The 20,000-nt window shown below is 45.1% G+C and overlaps 1 protein-coding gene across 3 annotated transcripts in view; it reads right to left on the reverse strand.

Annotated features, from left to right (window-relative positions):
- Positions 1 to 2,355: 2,355 nt before the first annotated feature.
- Positions 2,356 to 20,000, reverse strand: part of aff4 (AF4/FMR2 family, member 4) — a 33,354-nt gene continuing 15,709 nt past the window's right edge. Inside the window, exons 3-22 of one of the 3 annotated variants that reach the window (XM_083564316.1) lie at positions 18,975 to 19,754; positions 18,534 to 18,578; positions 18,298 to 18,384; positions 17,097 to 17,127; positions 16,845 to 16,914; positions 16,669 to 16,752; positions 15,621 to 15,762; positions 14,414 to 15,205; positions 13,968 to 14,044; positions 13,435 to 13,726; positions 12,777 to 12,865; positions 12,468 to 12,531; positions 11,627 to 11,763; positions 11,281 to 11,352; positions 10,619 to 10,712; positions 10,443 to 10,486; positions 9,902 to 10,122; positions 8,323 to 9,005; positions 6,698 to 7,350; positions 2,356 to 3,632 (exon numbers count right to left, since the gene is read on the reverse strand). In XM_083564316.1, coding sequence (XP_083420442.1) covers positions 8,878 to 9,005; positions 9,902 to 10,122; positions 10,443 to 10,486; positions 10,619 to 10,712; positions 11,281 to 11,352; positions 11,627 to 11,763; positions 12,468 to 12,531; positions 12,777 to 12,865; positions 13,435 to 13,726; positions 13,968 to 14,044; positions 14,414 to 15,205; positions 15,621 to 15,762; positions 16,669 to 16,752; positions 16,845 to 16,914; positions 17,097 to 17,127; positions 18,298 to 18,384; positions 18,534 to 18,578; positions 18,975 to 19,754 — 3,249 coding nt within the window. In that variant the 3' untranslated portion in view covers positions 2,356 to 3,632; positions 6,698 to 7,350; positions 8,323 to 8,877. Of the gene's footprint in view, positions 3,633 to 6,697; positions 7,351 to 8,322; positions 9,006 to 9,901; positions 10,123 to 10,442; positions 10,487 to 10,618; positions 10,713 to 11,280; positions 11,353 to 11,626; positions 11,764 to 12,467; positions 12,532 to 12,776; positions 12,866 to 13,434; positions 13,727 to 13,967; positions 14,045 to 14,413; positions 15,206 to 15,620; positions 15,763 to 16,668; positions 16,753 to 16,844; positions 16,915 to 17,096; positions 17,128 to 18,297; positions 18,385 to 18,533; positions 18,579 to 18,974; positions 19,780 to 19,958 lie in introns of those variants that run through there. The other 2 variants (XM_083564317.1, XM_083564318.1) reach the window with 2 other exon arrangements.

Below are 20,000 nucleotides of genomic sequence, written 5' to 3' on the forward strand. Positions count from 1 at the left end.
GAGAGAGTCAGGAGGAGAGAGACAGGAGAAGAGAGTCAGGAGAAGAGAGTCAGGAGGAGAGAGACAGGAGGAGAGTCAGGAGAAGAGAGACAGGAGGAGAGTCAGGAGAAGAGAGACAGGAGGAGTCAGGAGGAGAGAGTCAGGAGGAGAGAGTCAGGAGGAGAGAGACAGGAGAAGAGAGTCAGGAGGAGAGAGTCAGGAGAAGAGAGTCAGGAGGAGAGAGTCAGGAGAGGAGAGACAGGAGAAGAGAGACAGGAGAAGAGAGTCAGGAGAAGAGAGTCAGGAGGAGTCAGGATAAGGGAGTCAGGAGAAGAGAGTCAGGAGAAGAGAGACAGGAGAAGAGAGTCAGGAGAAGAAAGTCAGGAGGAGAGAGACAGGAGCCTACAGCCTACAGCCTACAGAAGAGCTTCTTCACCTGAGAATGTGAACATTGTTCCTGGGGAATTCTTTGGTTTTCAGACAGCATTTAAACACCACAAACACCATTCAGTAGAAACATCTGGAAAGAAATCACACAATTTCATAATCAGGAGCCAAAATCCTGGAGTTACTTCACTTCATCTATTATTACATATTTTTTTATCTACAATATATGGTCAAATGTTTGCGGACACCTGGTGATAAGTACGGTATGTGCTTTTCGAGGATCACATTCCACATTTAATCCCGATTTGCTCTTATAATTCCCTCCACTCTTGTAGGAAGATGTTCCTCAAGATTTTGGAGTGTGCTTGTGGACATTTGTGTTGATCAGCCACAAGGGTGTTAATAAAGGCAGGTAGTGATGAAGGTGAGAAGGTGAGGAGGTCTGGGGTGCAGTCAGCGTTCACATTCATCCCAAAGACGTTCAATAGGTTTGAGATCAGAGCTCTATAGCAGCCACTCAAGATCCTCCTCTCCAAACCATCTACAGCAGATCTTCATGGAGTGTGTTTTGTGCACAGGGGCATTGCAATGCTGGAACAGGTTTTGGGTTTCCATGTTCAAGTGAAAGCAAATATTTTAAACCGCATCCAAAGACGTCCTGTACAATTGTGTGCCTTCAGCTTTGTGCTAACACTTTGGAGAAGGAAAGATCAGGTGTCCCAATACTTTTGTCCATTTAGTGTATGTGTATATATTTAAACTAAATACACTCAAACAGCTCAAACAGGGAACAGTTGGTAGGAAAAGGTGCACAAGCAGCAGGGATGAGTTCAGGGATGAGTTCAGGGATGATTTCAGGGAGAAGTTCAGGGAGGAGTTCAGTGATGAGTTTAGGGATGAGTTTAGGGATGAGTTCAGTGATGAGTTCAGGGAGGAGTTTAGGGAGGAGTTCAGGGAGGAGTTCAGGGAGGAGTTTAGGGATGAGTTCAGCGATGAGTTCAGGGAGGAGTTTAGGGAGGAGTTCAGGGAGGAGTTCAGGGAGGAGTTCAGTGAGGAGTTCAGGGATGAGTTCAGGGAGGAGTTCAATGATGAGTTTAGGGATGAGTTCAGGGATGAGTTCAGGGATGAGTTCAGGGAGGAGTTCAATGATGAGTTTAGGGATGAGTTCAGCGATGAGTTCAGGGAGGAGTTCAGGGAGGAGTTCAGGGAGGAGTTCAGTGATGAGTTCAGTGAGGAGTTCAGGGATGAGTTCAGGGATGAGTTTAGGGATGAGTTCAGGGATGAGTTCAGCCTTGAGAACAAAGCAGATTTAAGAGCTTAGGTGAACTTCACAAGAAGTAAAATGAAGCCGAAATCAGCGCGTCAAGATCTATTAGACTCAATCATCTTTAGGAAAAGCCTGAGACGAACCTGAGACAGTGTCTTATCTGGACAGAACAGGAAAAACACCTGTTACTGTGATTCCACCATTTTGTTTTTAAGTTAAAAGTAAATTTTGCGAAATCAAGCTGTAATCAAGAAAAATAAAGAGACACAAAGTCCAAATTTCCTGAATTCCAGTGTGAAGTTTCTACAGTGTGATGGTTCACGGTGTCATGTCATCTCCTGGTGTTGGTCCACTGTGTTTTATGAAACTCAGAATAAACAGTCGTCTAGCCGGAGAGCACTTCATACTCCTGTCTGCTGATGAGATTTATGGAGATGCTGATTCCCTTCCCCAGCAACATCTCAGCAGTACCTGAGGATGATGGCCTTCACACCACAACACACTGAGACTCTAAAGGAGGCCTGATTACGCACCGAGTGCAGAAACGTGCACATTCTTCAGAACATGAGCAGGTCTGAGCTGTAAATCTCTCTGATTGGAAATATTCTGCGATGCTGGATTTTTGTTCAGGAATCTGAAATCTGTGTGATCTGAAGCGTAAAACAGGAAAATTACAGACAAATAAAAACAGAAGCCAGACAAAGATCAATAATCATATATATATATATATATATATTTTATTCTCCATACAGTAAAATACAAAGACTCATAAAACCCCATTAGTATCCAGTAATATTCACTTCACACAAAATGTACTTAAATTACAAGTTAAGGAGAACAGAGACTTGTGTGTGTGAGAGAGAGAGAGAGAGAGAGAGAGAGAGAGAGAGAGAGAGAGAGAGAGAGAGACCTGTACATTATAAAACATACTGCATTCATTAATTCATCTGTAAATGTCTCTGATTAATACTTTAAACTGATTTGGATTTAAACCAACAGCAGAAACTGCACAAATAATCTGCATTCTGTAAATTCTGGAACAAGTAGAACATGAACAGAGAGAGAGAGAGAGAGAGAGAGAGAGAGAGAGAGAGAGAGAGAAGGTGAATGAACACATCTTGAAGACCTCATGAGCTCCAGGTGTCCAAAAACTTCCACATGAACAGGATCTCATCTTGGACAGAATGAAAAACTCCGGATTATCGACTCAGAGACAACGACGATCAGCATCACAGAAAACAGACGGAGCATTAAAACAGCACTACAGATAATAATAATAATAATAATAATAACCATCATCACATGTGAAGTGATTTGGAGGAAAGCTCATGACGTACAGTATGGGGAGGAAGAAGTTCAGTAAAAGACGATTCTAATATTAACATTATATTTACAGTTTTATATAAATGTCAAACTGCTGTAGAAATTGATCCTAAAAGAGACGGTGTATATACACATCTGTACACTTCAGTATTTAAATACAAACATGCAAGTGTTCTGATCTAGAAGAAGACGTCAGAAAAAAGTTTTACCCTGGTTTATAGTTACAAGAAGTGAATTATTATTATTTGATCTTAAAACAAAACTCTACAAATTTAGTAAGAAGCTGAATGTAGCTTAAAAAAGGAAACGTTAAAAAAATAATCAAATCAAATCAAATCAGCCACAGCAGTGAATCGGTTCGAGTCTCGCTCAGCTCAGAACCCACAACCAATGTAGTGCAGAAGTTATAACATGCAAACCAGTAAACCCTGTTCATGACCATCAGCTCCACACGCTGAGCTCCACACACACTCTCTCGGCTCCACACACACTCACTCACTCACACTCCGCTCCACACACACATACTCTCGGCTCCACACACACACACACACACTCGGCTCCACACACACACACACACACACACACTCGGCTCCACACACACACACACACACACACACTCGGCTCCACACACACACACACACACACACACTCGGCTCCACACACACACACACACACACTCTCGGCTCCACACACACACACACACACACTCTCGGCTCCACACACACTCACACACTCTCGGCTCCACACACACACACACACACACACACTCGGCTCCACACACACACACACACACACACTCGGCTCCACACACACACACACACACTCTCGGCTCCACACACACACACACACACACACACACACTCTCGGCTCCACACACACACACACACACACTCTCGGCTCCACACACACACACACACACACTCTCGGCTCCACACACACACACACACACACTCTCGGCTCCACACACACACACACACACACACTCTCGGCTCCACACACACACACACACACACACACACACACACACACTCTCGGCTCCACACACACACACACACACACACACTCTCGGCTCCACACACACACACACACACACACACTCTCGGCTCCACACACACACACACACACACACACTCTCGGCTCCACACACACACACACACACACACACTCTCGGCTCCACACACACACACACACACACACACACTCTCGGCTCCACACACACACACACACACACACACACTCTCGGCTCCACACACACACACACACACACACTCTCGGCTCCACACACACACACACACACACTCTCGGCTCCACACACACACACACACTCTCGGCTCCACACACACACACACACACACACACTCTCGGCTCCACACACACACACACACACACACACTCTCGGCTCCACACACACACACACACACACACACACTCTCGGCTCCACACACACACACACACACACACACACTCTCGGCTCCACACACACACACACACACACACACACACACACTCTCGGCTCCACACACACACACACACACACACACACACACACACACACACACTCTCGGCTCCACACACACACACACACACACACACACACACACTCTCGGCTCCACACACACACACACACACACACACACTCTCGGCTCCACACACACACACACACACACACACACTCTCGGCTCCACACACACACACACACACACACACACACTCTCGGCTCCACACACACACACACACACACACACACACTCTCGGCTCCACACACACACACACACACACACACACTCTCGGCTCCACACACACACACACACACACACACACTCTCGGCTCCACACACACACACACACACACACACACTCTCGGCTCCACACACACACACACACACACACACACTCTCGGCTCCACACACACACACACACACACACACACTCTCGGCTCCACACACACACACACACACACACACTCTCGGCTCCACACACACACACACACACACTCTCGGCTCCACACACACACACACACACACTCTCGGCTCCACACACACACACACACACACACTCTCGGCTCCACACACACACACACACACACACTCTCGGCTCCACACACACACACACACACACACACTCTCGGCTCCACACACACACACACACACACACACACACACACACTCTCGGCTCCACACACACACACACACACACACTCTCGGCTCCACACACACACACACACACACACACTCTCGGCTCCACACACACACACACACACACACTCTCGGCTCCACACACACACACACACACACACACACACTCTCGGCTCCACACACACACACACTCTCGGCTCCACACACACACACACACACACACTCTCGGCTCCACACACACACACACACACACACTCTCGGCTCCACACACACACACACACACACACTCTCGGCTCCACACACACACACACACACACACACTCTCGGCTCCACACACACACACACACACACACACTCTCGGCTCCACACACACACACACACACACACTCTCGGCTCCACACACACACACACACACACTCTCGGCTCCACACACACACACACACACACTCTCGGCTCCACACACACACACACACACACTCTCGGCTCCACACACACACACACACACTCTCGGCTCCACACACACACACACACACACACACACTCTCGGCTCCACACACACACACACACACACACTCTCGGCTCCACACACACACACACACACACACACTCTCGGCTCCACACACACACACACACACACACTCTCGGCTCCACACACACACACACACACACACACTCTCGGCTCCACACACACACACACTCTCGGCTCCACACACACACACACACACATTCTCGGCTCCACACACACACACACACACACATTCTCGGCTCCACACACACACACACACACACATTCTCGGCTCCACACACACACACACACATTCTCGGCTCCACACACACACACACACATTCTCGGCTCCACACACACACACACACATTCTCGGCTCCACACACACACACACACACTCTCGGCTCCACACACACACACACACACTCTCGGCTCCACACACACACACACACTCTCGGCTCCACACACACACACACACACTCTCGGCTCCACACACACACACACACACTCTCGGCTCCACACACACACACACACACTCTCGGCTCCACACACACACACACACACTCTCGGCTCCACACACACACACACACACTCTCGGCTCCACACACACACACACACACTCTCGGCTCCACACACACACACACACACACACTCTCGGCTCCACACACACACACACACACACTCTCGGCTCCACACACACACACACACACACACTCTCGGCTCCACACACACACACACACACACACACACACACACTCTCGGCTCCACACACACACACACACACACATTCTCGGCTCCACACACACACACACACACACACACACACACACATTCTCGGCTCCACACACACACACACACATTCTTGGCTCCACACACACACACACATTCTCGGCTCCACACACACACACACACACACACACACACACACACACACACACACACACACACACACACACACACACTCTCGGCTCCACACACACACACACACACACACTCTCGGCTCCACACACACACACACACACACACACACACACACTCTCGGCTCCACACACACACACACACACACACTCTCGGCTCCACACACACACACACACACACACACACACACTCTCGGCTCCACACTAAGCTTCTGGTCACATGAACACATTCTCCTCCTAAGATCCTGAAGATTTAAAAAAAAAAATGCTACATTCCTTTCCAAGCCAGAAAAAGCACTCTGTTGGTTATTGAATCAATAATAATTATTGTTATGAAGAAGAAGAAGACCAGCATCTCACATGGTTTTGGCAATTTAACTTTTCAGAAAGTCAGAAAGCTGAGAAACTGGAACGCGGAGCTTCTTTGGCTGCGGCGTCACTTTTTACTTTATATACAGGAGGAAGGAGCCGAAGTCATGTGGAATTTAATACTTTCTGAAACCGGCGTGATTTCTGCTCTACTGCACGAGTTCACCGAGAGAAGTGTTAAAAATGTCTGCATAGACACGTCTGTTCCCCGTCTCGGAGCGAGCGCGAGAAGAAATAACAGTTTGTCCCTACAGAGAGATCAGGGAGCCGACAGAGTAACAAATAAAAACATTTCTAGTGCAAAAGATAGTGGATTTTTCCAGCATTTAATCGGCTGCAGATTGATGAGATGTTTCTCCTGCTCTCCCTCGTACCGTCCCATCAGACACGAAGCTCTCTCAGCAAATTATTCTGCGATATATAGACTTACGCACGCACACACACACACACACACACACACACACACACACTGTGTACTGTACTGTGTGTAGAAACTATAAATATAAAGTACATGTGTAATAAATATATTCCTTCTGCATCTCCTTTTCTCCTGTTAAATGATTTCTTATAATAAATGATCCACTATGATGCTATAAAGAAAATCCCAAGACTGATATTAAATACTTAAATATGGCAATTTCATATACATCCCATAATACAACCCTGTACTCAAGGTGAAGGAGAAGAAGAGCGCTATTCTGTGAGCGAAAAACGGCAGACAACTTTCTGTATCTAAATAAAATATATAAGGATATATGGAGCGAGAGATCAGGCTGAGAAGAGACGCGGCAGTAATAAAATATTCATGTGCTTAAGAAGAGCAGAAGAAGAAGAAGAACGCTGCAGAATTAACAGATACTTCAAAAAATCTAAAAGTGATAAAAAACACGTCTGAATACAGATTTCTATTGTTAAAAAAAGAGAAAAAAGGGGGAGAAGGAAGAAGAGGAGGAAGTATAGAAGATTGGAGTGGGAAAGGGGAAGAGGTAGAGGAGTAGAGTGGGAGTGAGGGAAGAGTGGGAGTTGGGGAGGAGGTGGAGGAGAAGTTGAGTGTTGAACTCGTGATGTTTCAGGTGTTTGTGTTTGGATGAAGACGTCTCCCTGGAGAATGCTTTACACTCAGTGTGTGTGTGTGTGTGTGTGTGTGTAGACGGACAATGTTTTGTGCATGTAATGATGTTTCTCTCGGTGGTGCGGTGCAGCGCGTGGCCACGCCCGTGTCCATCTCCCGCCCAGTGGCACGTTCACTTTGTGGATTAAGTGATTAGCGTTCCAATTAGCATCCACCCCCCCCCCATCTCACCCCACCCACACACACTCACTCAAACTGACTCCCTGTCTCTCTCACACACACACACACACACACACACACACACACACACACTGACCCCCTGTCACACAACGCCCCCCAGTCACCCCCCCCCCCGTCTCACACACACACACACACAGTCCCCTCCAGTCACACACGCTCCCCCCCACCACACACTATGCCGCATCACACACACACACACACTTCCTGTTTAACTAATCCACCCGGTTCCACAACAGTCGTGTGCACAAACACGTTTGCTGTATATCACACACAAGGCACAACAAGAGAGAGAAGAACAAACCCTTAGTATTTAAAGCACCTTTGGTTAAAGGGAGGTCACGCTGGTTCCAAAACAAAAGGAAAAAGAAAAAAGAAAAAGAGAGAGAGAATATAAAGTGTTGTTCACAGCTGTCAAGATAAAAAAAACAAAACAAAAAAAAACAAAACAAAGATGGCTTTTCTCGTTTAGTTTTCCAGCATGACGAGACGCTCGCCGGGAGCAGAAAGGGGGCGGGGCTATCCAAGCAGCGCTCACTGGTGCTTTGCTCAGTTAGTTTGCTTTTTTGGCAAGCTGGTGTTGAGTATGGACACAGTGTCACAGATATGTCTGAGGCAGATTAAATAAATGCGAGTAAGGCAAGACGGGGACGAGAGAAAGGAACGAGGGGGAGGACTGGGAGAGTGTTATGAGACGAGCTTGGCGTCGAGCCGGAGCCAGTGGAGACCTTGCCGTGTGTAGTGGACCAGTTCAGTCATGCTGCTGGTGTTAAAGATCAGCGGGCCCATTGCTTTATCCAGCTCAGTGAAGAACTCTGAGAGAGAGAGAGAGAGAGAGAGAGAGAGAGAGAGAGAGAGAGAGAGAGAGAGAGAGAGTTATTGTGATTCTTTAGGTCTTTATAACTCTATACCAGAGGTCCCCAAACTACAGCCACATGTAAACGGCCCTCTGAACAATGCCAGACATATTTTGAACATTTTATTTTAAATATATAAATTACTCAAATCATATCTAATAATAAACTTTGGTTTCAAAACTATTAATAACTAAGGGACATTTTAGAGGTCGAAGCACTGATAGTTGATCGCTGGAACTATCGGCTTCCAGCAAAAAAATTAAAAATAAAAATTTTTTTCCAGCTTCCGGTCCACTGTTTTAACGAGAGCGGCCTCTAGTGGCGAATCACTGATACCACGTGCCAAGTGAGACCGTGTGCTGCACAGAGAGCACTATATTATATTTTTTATTTATAATTATTTCATATTTACTTCCTTTAGCACATTTTCATGATTTGGTTCTGTTATTTTTTGTGATAAAGTTCAGTACTATTTTACATGGACTGTTATGTTTATCAGTTTTTTTAATCCAGTATCCATTTTAAAAACTATCGGGTGAATAACTGGTTATCGGTGAGTGAGATCCAACCTCGCTCTCAGTATCGGTAAAATCCAGCTTTAACGTAGCCTAATTATTTGTTAGATTCACCCACCAACCATAAGTAAATAAATGTTTTTATGTTTTTTTCAATATCAATGAATATGAAAAAAATGTCATTATGACTGTAATATTGATCTTTTGATTTGAGTTCATTTGACTCAGCACTAATAAAATTCAATCACTAGACTGATTAATCCTGATGAAATGATCTGGTTCTGGACTGATTCAGCACCATAATCATTTTGGAGAAGAACTCGGATACCCCTGTCCTACCTCTCTGCTCGCGGGACAGCTGCTCCGCCTGCTCCCACACCTCTGTGGCGTACAGGAAGTTAGAGGTGACCTGCACGTAGCTGGCAGCCATCTGGTGGATGCGCTGAGGGATGGTGACAGAGGAACTGCCACTCTGACTCGAGGAGCTGCTGGAGGAGTAACTTCCTGCACTACCTGGAGACACTTTGGGCGAGACCGGAGATGGCATTCCGACCGCTTTACTGGAGGACGGGAACAGGAAGTGGTCAGAAAGGACACTTCCGACACAGTCAGAGTTAATGCATTAAACATCTCGTAAAATAACGTCTTATTTCTGATTCCGTTCCGTACGTTTACTTCAGAAACAAACAGGAAGTGACATCACATTGAAATGCTTTAATGATGGACAGTTAAAAGTGTTTGGAGATTCATACAGATTCACTTTACTGAACAAAAAAACAATCAGATCAGAAACTTTAATGAGGAGGATTAAAACTAGGGATTTTTAAAATGTAAAAATACTGACGACTCAACATCGAGTGAAATAATAACAAAATCTTACTTTCCAATCCCAGGAGATGCCGCCTGAGTATTACTCAACGAATTCTGGAATTATAATAAAATAATAATTTAATCAAAGTAAATAATCCATAAATGGTGTATGTTAAAGCCGTGTGTGTGTGTGTGTACGTGCGCGTCATCTTGCAGCTGTATTCAGAGCAGCGCTAATAAATTCACCTTCAGATGCTCAGTAAGTGTCTTGGAGTATTTCAGTGCACTTTCCTTCCTCAGTTTAAACAGCCTCAGGTAGAGGAGAGACTGACATCTCAAACTAGAGAGAGAGAGAGAGAGAGAGAGAGAGAATGAGAAAGAGATAAAATGACAGGTTTCGGAGCAGGGGTATGGTATCTCCTTCAGGAGTTATGTACGTGGAGATCAGAGGCTTTTATTTGCTCTAACTGTACACAGAAATCTGATCTCTCAGAAAGTGTACTGAATATTAAACAACAGTAAAGATGCTACATGAGATAAAACTATACTGATTTTTCTTTATTAAAAAACAAAACAAAAAAAACCTTGGCTCACGCTTCTTTACTCATTTCAGCATGATTTTAGTACAAATGGTGAAAGAATTGCAAGTGAAGAAGCTTTATATATTATACTATATATTTAACCAAGTGGTCCTACACTTTACATAACAGAAAATAACCTGATGATACAAGACAAAAGAACTACTGTGACTCCTTTTATATAAAAGCTGCAAATTATACATTATATTCTTGATCCTGTAAATGAAACTGAAGTTATTTGAATCCCAGGCTTTGGGGTATCTCTGCAGGGGGTATCTGTACGGAGTATCTGTGTGGGGGGGTATCTGTGTGTGTGTCATGATTACGTACCACAACACCGCCAGCCTTTTGTCTGCTGAGGTAGCGTCTGGTGCCATATAGCTCTTTAACTTCATAGTGTACCTACAGATCACACACACACACACACACACACACACACACACACACACACACACACACACACACACACACACACACACACACACACACACACACACACACACACACACACACACACACACACACACACACACAAATAACAAGACTGAAATAACTTCACAATAAAAATGAAGAGGGTGACATGGGGTTATAGTGACACCCAGAGGCCACAGGTGGAACTGTGATCAAAAACACACAAGAACAGATGGGAAGTCTGAAGTTCTCCAAGAGTACATACTTAATGAGTTCCACAGTTTCAGCATACATGGGGAAAGGGGACTTGGCTTCCTGTGCACTTTTCTCCAACGCATTCCCACACTCAATGAAGGAGACCACGGCGTCCAGGTAATACACCGCTTTCTCGAATCTGTCCATCTGTAGGAGAGAGGAGAGAAAACACAATGCATTACAGGAGAGATAAACTTGAAATAGAACAGAAGCAGCACAATTGCATTTGGCTCTGTTTCACCATGAGATTAATGAGAAATAAAGCTGTAGTCATAAAGCACATCAGTCACAGAAGTTCTCAGTCCAGACGAGTCGATTCATTTCCTTTAACAACACGTCGGGTCAGAGTTCTGGTTTCTATGGTAACATCTCAACACAGTGAGTGCTACACAGACAGTCTGTTACAATGTGCTGTAATTACTGACTTGCTTTACTTTCCTTAAACGATTTGTAAATGTATTTGTTTTTGAGTCTACAGTGTCAGTGCTTTGGGGTTGCATGGACAGGGAATTTATTCTAGTGTGCTGGTGTGATTAAAATATAAGAAACTATAAAAATATAAGAAAAAAACATAAAAACAGATTCAACAGAGAGACGGAACCATGCAGGACCGACCAGGAGAACAAACAGGTACTAACTTCTACCATAATGTTTAACATAATGCCTCTGTTTAAAGTGTGAACACAGGAAAAGTGCAGTAGTGTAGGAGGAATAAACCGCCGTAACAGGACACACCACACCATCCTGTCCCCTGTCTCTTACTGTCCTCTAACAGTTTTGTCCTGTAGTGTCTTATTCCTGATTTAAGGTGTTTTAGACAAAGCACTAGAATAAACACAACACGTCCTCACCAGAGCATCGGCATTGTGCTTCAGCTTCTTAGCTTCTTGGAGGTAATGATCAGCTGAATGAGCCCTAAAAAACACAAAACTCCACATGAACACTGTTTACTTCAGTACCGATTAACATCGATGAAGTGAGATCACGTCCGTTCCTCGTGTTTTCCCACATCATCTTGTAAATTGTGTGTATAGAATCAGGGTTTGAAAAGAGATTTTGTGAGCTGGGAAAAGGGTCAGATTCAGGGTGAATTCCGGATCAGATCCGATCAGCACCACGGTCACAGTAACTACAAACAGAGCAGAGATGATTCTTCTTACCGATCCTCAAAGTGCAGCTTGGATCTCTTGGAACTGTCTGAGGAGAGAGGAGGCACAGCCAGCTGATTCTCCACTTTACTGCTTTTATCCTGGAGAGGAGACACAGGCATGATTCTTCATCATCATCATCATCATCATCATCATCGTTCATTTCTAGAGAACATGTGTAACAGCATGGCAGCACAAACTAAAGCAATTACACTTATTCAAGCTATAAAACTCAGTTCTGAAATCTGAGCCGTTTCAAAGATGGAAAATCCACCAGTCTCCTGAAAGAGCTGATCTTTTTTCATTACATTTCTGAAACTGAAATCTGTCACACAAAAAATCTCCATGTGAAATTCCTGGAATTCCGATGGAAAAGCGTTCCAGAGTATCAGCCCCAAACAAAAACCAGACAAACAAACAAAACATGGAAACACAGAGTGAGATCTTATTTGTGTTTACTCCAAACATGTGATATGTACTAGGGTTTATATAAAAGAAGGAGGACAGAGGAGAAGAGAGTGGAGACACACACACACACACCCACCAGCATAGTATTTGCTCATAAGGAGAAACGAAAACTAAAAAAAATAAAAAAAAGACAGACAGACAGACACTGGGACAGACAGACATGGACACACACACACACACACACACACACACACACACACACCTTGGTGTCTCTGCTGCGGTTTTGTTTGTCCTCGCCCTTGCGGTGTTTGGAGCTGGAGTTGCTCTTAGGGACGTCCTTGTTGCTGCTGCTGGTGTTAGTGGTGTTAATGATGGTAGTGGTGGTGGTGGTGGTGGAGGAGTTGGAGGTGTTGGTGGAGCTGATGGGCAGTGAGCTGGATGACTGACTGGCCGTGCGTTTGCGCCCCTGGTGCTCTGACTTGGGAGTGCGCTGGAGAGCCAGGGAGGGAGACGGGACGGGATCTTTATCCTTATCCACCACACGCTTCGACAACCTGAAACAGGGCACAAGTTTCATACACACACTCTAAACTCATGTTCAAGAAGATCCAGAGGAGCAGTGTAAAATCCAGACCAGCAAAAAAATGAGAGTTAAATCTCTTGACAGTGTCAATTAAGACTACAGGACACACACACACACCTACACACACACACACACACACCCAATACACTCCGTCCTGTCGGTCTGCTGGACACGTAAACTAGTAAAAATGTGTGGTGTGGTTTAACACTTACTCTTTATTGGGTTTATGGTGCGAGGACTTCTCTTCCATTCTGGACTTCTTGTTGTCTGGTTTGAGGCCATCATCGTTCTACAGACACAACAACAACTCCTCGAGTCATTTGAACATAATATTTCAAATAAATATTCAATGTTGTTATATGTTTATTCGTGTATTTACCCCAAATGTTCTTTTGTCAGATTATCATATGAATTCTTACTTAAATGAAATGTTATTTATTCATCATTTCTCTCTTCCTGAATCCTGATCCTCGTTCTCCTGTGAGATGTGAGAGTTCTGCAGCAGCTGGAACACTACGACATGCTGCACCGTTCCTCAGTTTGTTCATGGGAATGCTCAGTGTGTAACCATCAGGAAGGAGACTGACTTTTATAATATACTAAATTCATACATCTCTTTGCCAGTTAAAGTCGATTCACAAACACACAAAACTCTTACCTTATGTTTCCTCTTGCCTTTACTGGCTTTACTTTCCGCCGGCTGCTTCTGGAACTCCTTCCCTTCGCTGGCCGAGTCTCTCTCCACCTTCACCTCGGTGTCTTTATAAACGCGGCCTGGCACTCGGCTCAGCAGGCTCAGCTGGATCGAGACGAGCAGCTGCCTGGGAGCCATGAGTTTCTCGTCAGACTCGCTAAGCGGTGAGAGAAGGTCTTTCTCCTCCATGGGAGAGAAAACATGGGGGGCGTACTTTGGAGTGTGTGAGGAAGACGGCGCGCTCTCCTCCTCTTCCTCGTCTGAGTCCGAAGATGATGACGGCTCGGTTTCTACAAACTCGCGTGACTTCTGTTTGCCCTGAGGCTTGGATTTGCGTTTTTCCGGAGGAGCTCGCACTTCTTTCTTGGGTTCTTTCTTCGCAGCGGGTTTGCGTGGACCCTTGTTGGGCGCTCGAGCGCGGTGCTGAGGTGTCTCTGCCCGAGACTCGCTCTCAACCTTCAGGCTGCCTTTCGGCTCCTCCACCACAGGCGGCTTCTCTGACTTTTTGGGCTGCTTTTTACCCAACAAGCGTCTCTGGCTGGCACTCACCCCCTCGGCGCTCTGAGCCGGAGACTTTTGCTTGCCCCGGCTGCTCTCAGAGCCCTTCTGAGTGGCCCTCTGGTCCCGGCCCGGTGCAGGAGCGGAGTCTTTGGGCCCCTGGCTGCCGCTGTAACCCCGAGCTGCGCTGCTCTCTCGGTCCTCCATCTTGGAAAGCCAGTTGTCCAGCTGCCACTTATTAGCCGGGGGCTGTTCTTGCTGGAACACACAACAGATATCGCTTTTAGAAATCAGATCACACGGACTGTCACAACCCGAGATTCCTTTTGTTCATCCTGCTTGAATCTGGACATATGGAGCTACAATATCATCATATACAATAACAAGCACCACTACAGTAAAGTTACATCATTATCTCTCTATACAACTGCTAATGTAATAATTATAATAATAAATAATAAAGGAGGTGTTGTGACTCTTTGTAGACTTTTATTTTATCACATTTCTGTACAGACTGTAGGATTTATATATCTAAATATTTATGAAGCTGAAATAATGTGAGAAAGATCAATTGTTGAGTAAAATGCTTAGCTGCAGGTCCAGATCGTGCTTGTCTAGGCCGAGTATGCTGGATGCTGATTATGTGGCAGTGTGTGTAAAAGTGTGTATGTACCTCAGGTGAGGCAGCACGAGGTGGCTCATTAGCTTCGCTGTCTGTAGAGCTGCTTTCACTCTCACTTTCAGATTCAGAGCTGGTTTCTGAGCCACTGTGGCTACTGGAGTCCTCTCTCTCTGCTACTTCACTGTTATTATTACTGTTATTAACAACGACACACACACACACACACACACACACACACACACACACACACACACACACACACACACACACACACACACACACACACACACACACACACACACACACACACACACACACACACACACACACACACACACACACACACACACACACACACACACACACAGAGGTCGGTGAACTGCACATATACATACAGAAATGTTAAAATCTCTCTTAAAAGAAAAAAAAGCCTTAAAACTGTGTGCTCTGTGCTTCAGATCAGTTCAGAAGATTACAGACAAATTCTGATTGAGTCAAATTTTCTCCAAACAAACCATACAAAAGTTTCTATTAAAACCTCCTCTGTATCTCCTCTACACCTCCTCTGTATCTCCTTTACACCTCCTCTGTATCTCCTCTACACCTCCTCTGTATCTCCTTTACACCTCCTCTGTATCTCCTCTACACCTCCTCTGTATCTCCTTTACACCTCCTCTGTATCTCCTCTACACCTCCTCTGTATCTCCTCTACACCTCCTCTGTATCTCCTCTACACCTCCTCTGTATCTCCTCTACACCTCCTCTGTATCTCCTCTACACCTCCTCTGTATCTCCTCTACACCTCCTCTGTACCTTGTTTGTATCTCCTACACCTCCTCTGCACCACCTCTATCTCATTTGTATCTTGTTTGTATCTCGCTGGTATCTTGCCTGTATCTCCTCTACATGCAGTACCTGGTGAGAGATAGAGGAGATGTAAACATCCACTAAACCACAAGCATTAACTTCTGTTCAGACTCTGAGCAGACAGAAGAAAGCTCTGGTAGAAGAAAGCTCTGGTTGATCCTGTGCTAGACTGTGACGTTAAACTTAATGTAACAAGTAGAAACCAGGGTCTCTTAGGTTCTTTCTTCAGTACCTGGTTGAGATGTTTCTTTTAGCAGACTCCTGATCTGCATCACTGTCTTCACTGCTACTGAGTTTGAGATCATCTTGAAGCATGCTGGAACACAGACACAGAGACAGGAGACGTCTTCCACTGAAAATGTCTCAGAAACAATTGAACAAAACTATTGAACAGAAGGTGGAACTCACTTGGCCTGGTCTCCGTCACATGCCTTGGCCTGCTGCACGGCGGATGAGCCTTTTCCTGAGCTGCTTTTTTCTGAGAGTGAGGAGGAGACAGAGGTCATTTACAGCATCAAAAGAACAATAATAAAGGTTTAATTACAGTAAATATTTAACATTTTCCCTTTGACTGTATGAATATGAACTCTGTCTGAAGAGTTAAATGAAATAATTATAGATACAGTAACTCACAGTTATATATATTTATAAAACACTTACTGAGTCCTCCAAAGCCTGTGTGCTGGCCATCCTGTAACACAAACACAACACTCTCAACACTCAGGAACAGCAGCAACAGCAGACGTGTTCGATACACACATTATCACATTATAAACATCTTCCATCTCTTCTACATCATCAGAGCCTCGAGTTAAAAACCATTACACACTGAGTTTACACTCTGATTCAACACTGACTCACAGGTCATAATGGGTACAGGGGTGGTACAGGGGTATAAGAGGTATAGGGTGGTGTAAGAGGTATAGGGGTATAAGAAGTATAGGGGTGGTATAGGGGTATAAGAGGTATAGGGGTGGTATAGGGGTATAAGAGGTATAGGGGTGGTATAGGGGTATAAGTGGTATAGGGGTAGTATAGGGGTATAAGAGGTATAAGAAGTATAGGGGTAGTATAGGGGTATAGTAGGTATAGGGGTAGTATAGGAGTATAAGTGGTATAGGGGTAGTTATAGGGGTATAAGAGGTATAGGGGTGGTGTAAGAGGTATAGGGGTATAAGAAGTATAGGGGTATAAGAGGTATAGGGGTGGTATAGGGGTATAAGAGGTATAGGGGTAGTATAGGGGTATAAGAGGTATAGGGGTAGTATAGGGGTATAAGAGGTATAGGGGTGGTATAGGAGTATAAGAGGTATAGGGGTAGTATAGGGGTATAAGAGGTATAGGGGTGGTATAGGGGTATAAGAGGTATAAGGTATAAAAGGTATAGGGGTTTGACAGGGGTATAAGAGTTATTAGGGAGGCATAGGGGTGGTATAGGGGTGGTATTAGATGTATTAAGGAGGTATATGTCTGGTATAGGGGTATAAGAAGTATAGGGGTATAAGAGGTATAGGGGTAGTATAGGAGTATAAGAGGTATAGGGGTGGTATAGGGGTATAAGAGGTATAGGGGTAGTATAGGGGTATAAGAGGTATAGGGGTGGTATAGGGGTATAAGAGGTATAGGGGTAGTATAGGGGTATAAGAGGTATAGGGGTGGTATAGGGGTATAAGAGGTATAAGGTATAAAAGGTATAGGGGTTTGACAGGGGTATAAGAGTTATTAGGGAGGCATAGGGGTGGTATAGGGGTGGTATTAGATGTATTAAGGAGGTATATGTCTGGTATAGGGGTAAAAGAGGTGAAGATAGTGGTTGAGTAAAAGTAAATTGTGTTTAGTGTAATATATGTAATAATCTGACCTTTGTTGGGAATGGAAACTTTGAAGGCTCAGTCTTGCAGGGTGTGTGTATGGCTGTGAGTGGAGGAGGCCAGGACTGGGTCATTTCCTGAAAGAAAATAAAAGAGTGTGTGTGTGTGTGTGTGTGTGTGTGTGTGTGTGAGAGAGAGAGACAGAGAGAGAGAACAATCAATACTTTATTAATATAGAGTAATACACATATAATAAAGTATCATTAATAATAAACACTGAACACACCTTTAAAATCTCATCCACACAGCTCACATCTCCCGTCAGAGCTCCCTGTTACAGTAACATCAAACTGATCAGCATCTCACAACCTCACACAAGTCCACAACTCTCACAAATACACCATTCTCTGGATTGATTTTAGGATAATCAGACTGTAGAAGATCAGACTGTATTCTTTATGTATATATTTTGTGTATGTATTAAAATTAATTATAAAATGTATTATGACATTTTGTATAAAGAAAATTGAGATATTTTTGGCACGCACACACACACACACACACACACACACACACACACACACACACACACACACACACACACACACACACACACACACACACACACACACACACCATTAGAATCCCTACAGGAATTAATGTCTACTTATTAATCACACATGATGAGATTTGTGCTCTATATGAGATGGTATAAACGTGATCTCACCTCCACAGGAGCTGGAATCTTGAGCTTGGTGAGAGACGCCTTGCCATTGGCCTTCATCTCCCCGACGTTGCTGCCATGTGACTGGCCTCCATACGACTCCGAGGAGGAAGAGGAGGACGAGGACGAGGAGGTCTTGGGCTCAGCCGTCTCCTGGCCGTCCATGGGCCTGACGTAAGCGGTGGGTTTCTGCAGCATGGAGCTCGGTTTGGACATAAGTGACGGAGGAAAAGCCTGACCCGAGTGCTGCCCACTGGGAAAGGCGGACGACGCAGAGGACGAGGTGGAAGTGGAGGAGTGCACTCTGGACGGCGAGTCCCAGTTGGCCTCGCGGTCTCTGGGTGATTTGGAGTGGAATCGCTCCTTGCCGTGTTGCTCGGCCGTTAGCGAGCGCGAGTGTCCGCTTGAGTTCGTGGAGCTCTTGTGCTCATGTTTGCTGGACTTTTTGCTACTGAATTCGCGCTCGTGTCGCTGGCTGTTAGCACCGCTGCGCTGGCTAGTGCCGTGGCTGCTCTGATTGGACGAACCTGAGCGGCTCTGCGACTTTGATAAAGAGGAGGAAGAAGTTCCGGAGTTTGAACCAATAGGAGTCCATTTGTTGCTCTGATTCTGGTTGACTCCGCCCCGCTGCTCAGCGTAAAGACTCTTCTCCTCTGCGGACGAAGAGTTTGATCCCTTGGCCAGAAGTTTTGACATGGGAGGCTCACCGATAGTTTCCTTCATTTCGTCGTAGTTTCCTAGCATGCTCTGGATGCGACTCGAGAGTTTGTCTTCCTTGCTGGACTGTGTGAAGAAATGAAACATTCTTCTTCAGCGTGGTTTGTGTAAAGTGAAAGAAAAAAAAATACAAACTATAGTCTCTGAAAAATGAGGAAGATGAGATCACACTCTCACAACATGCATATATATATATATATATATATATATAAGTGTATAAATCCAGTCTGAGTGAAACTGATAGAGGTATAGAATGTTATTATACTGTACATTGTACTGGAGGACGAGGATGAAGATGAAGAAGTGCATTTA

The sequence above is a fragment of the Silurus aristotelis genome (assembly GCF_946808225.1).
Source record: "Silurus aristotelis genome assembly, chromosome: 16".
NCBI lineage: Eukaryota > Metazoa > Chordata > Actinopteri > Siluriformes > Siluridae > Silurus > Silurus aristotelis.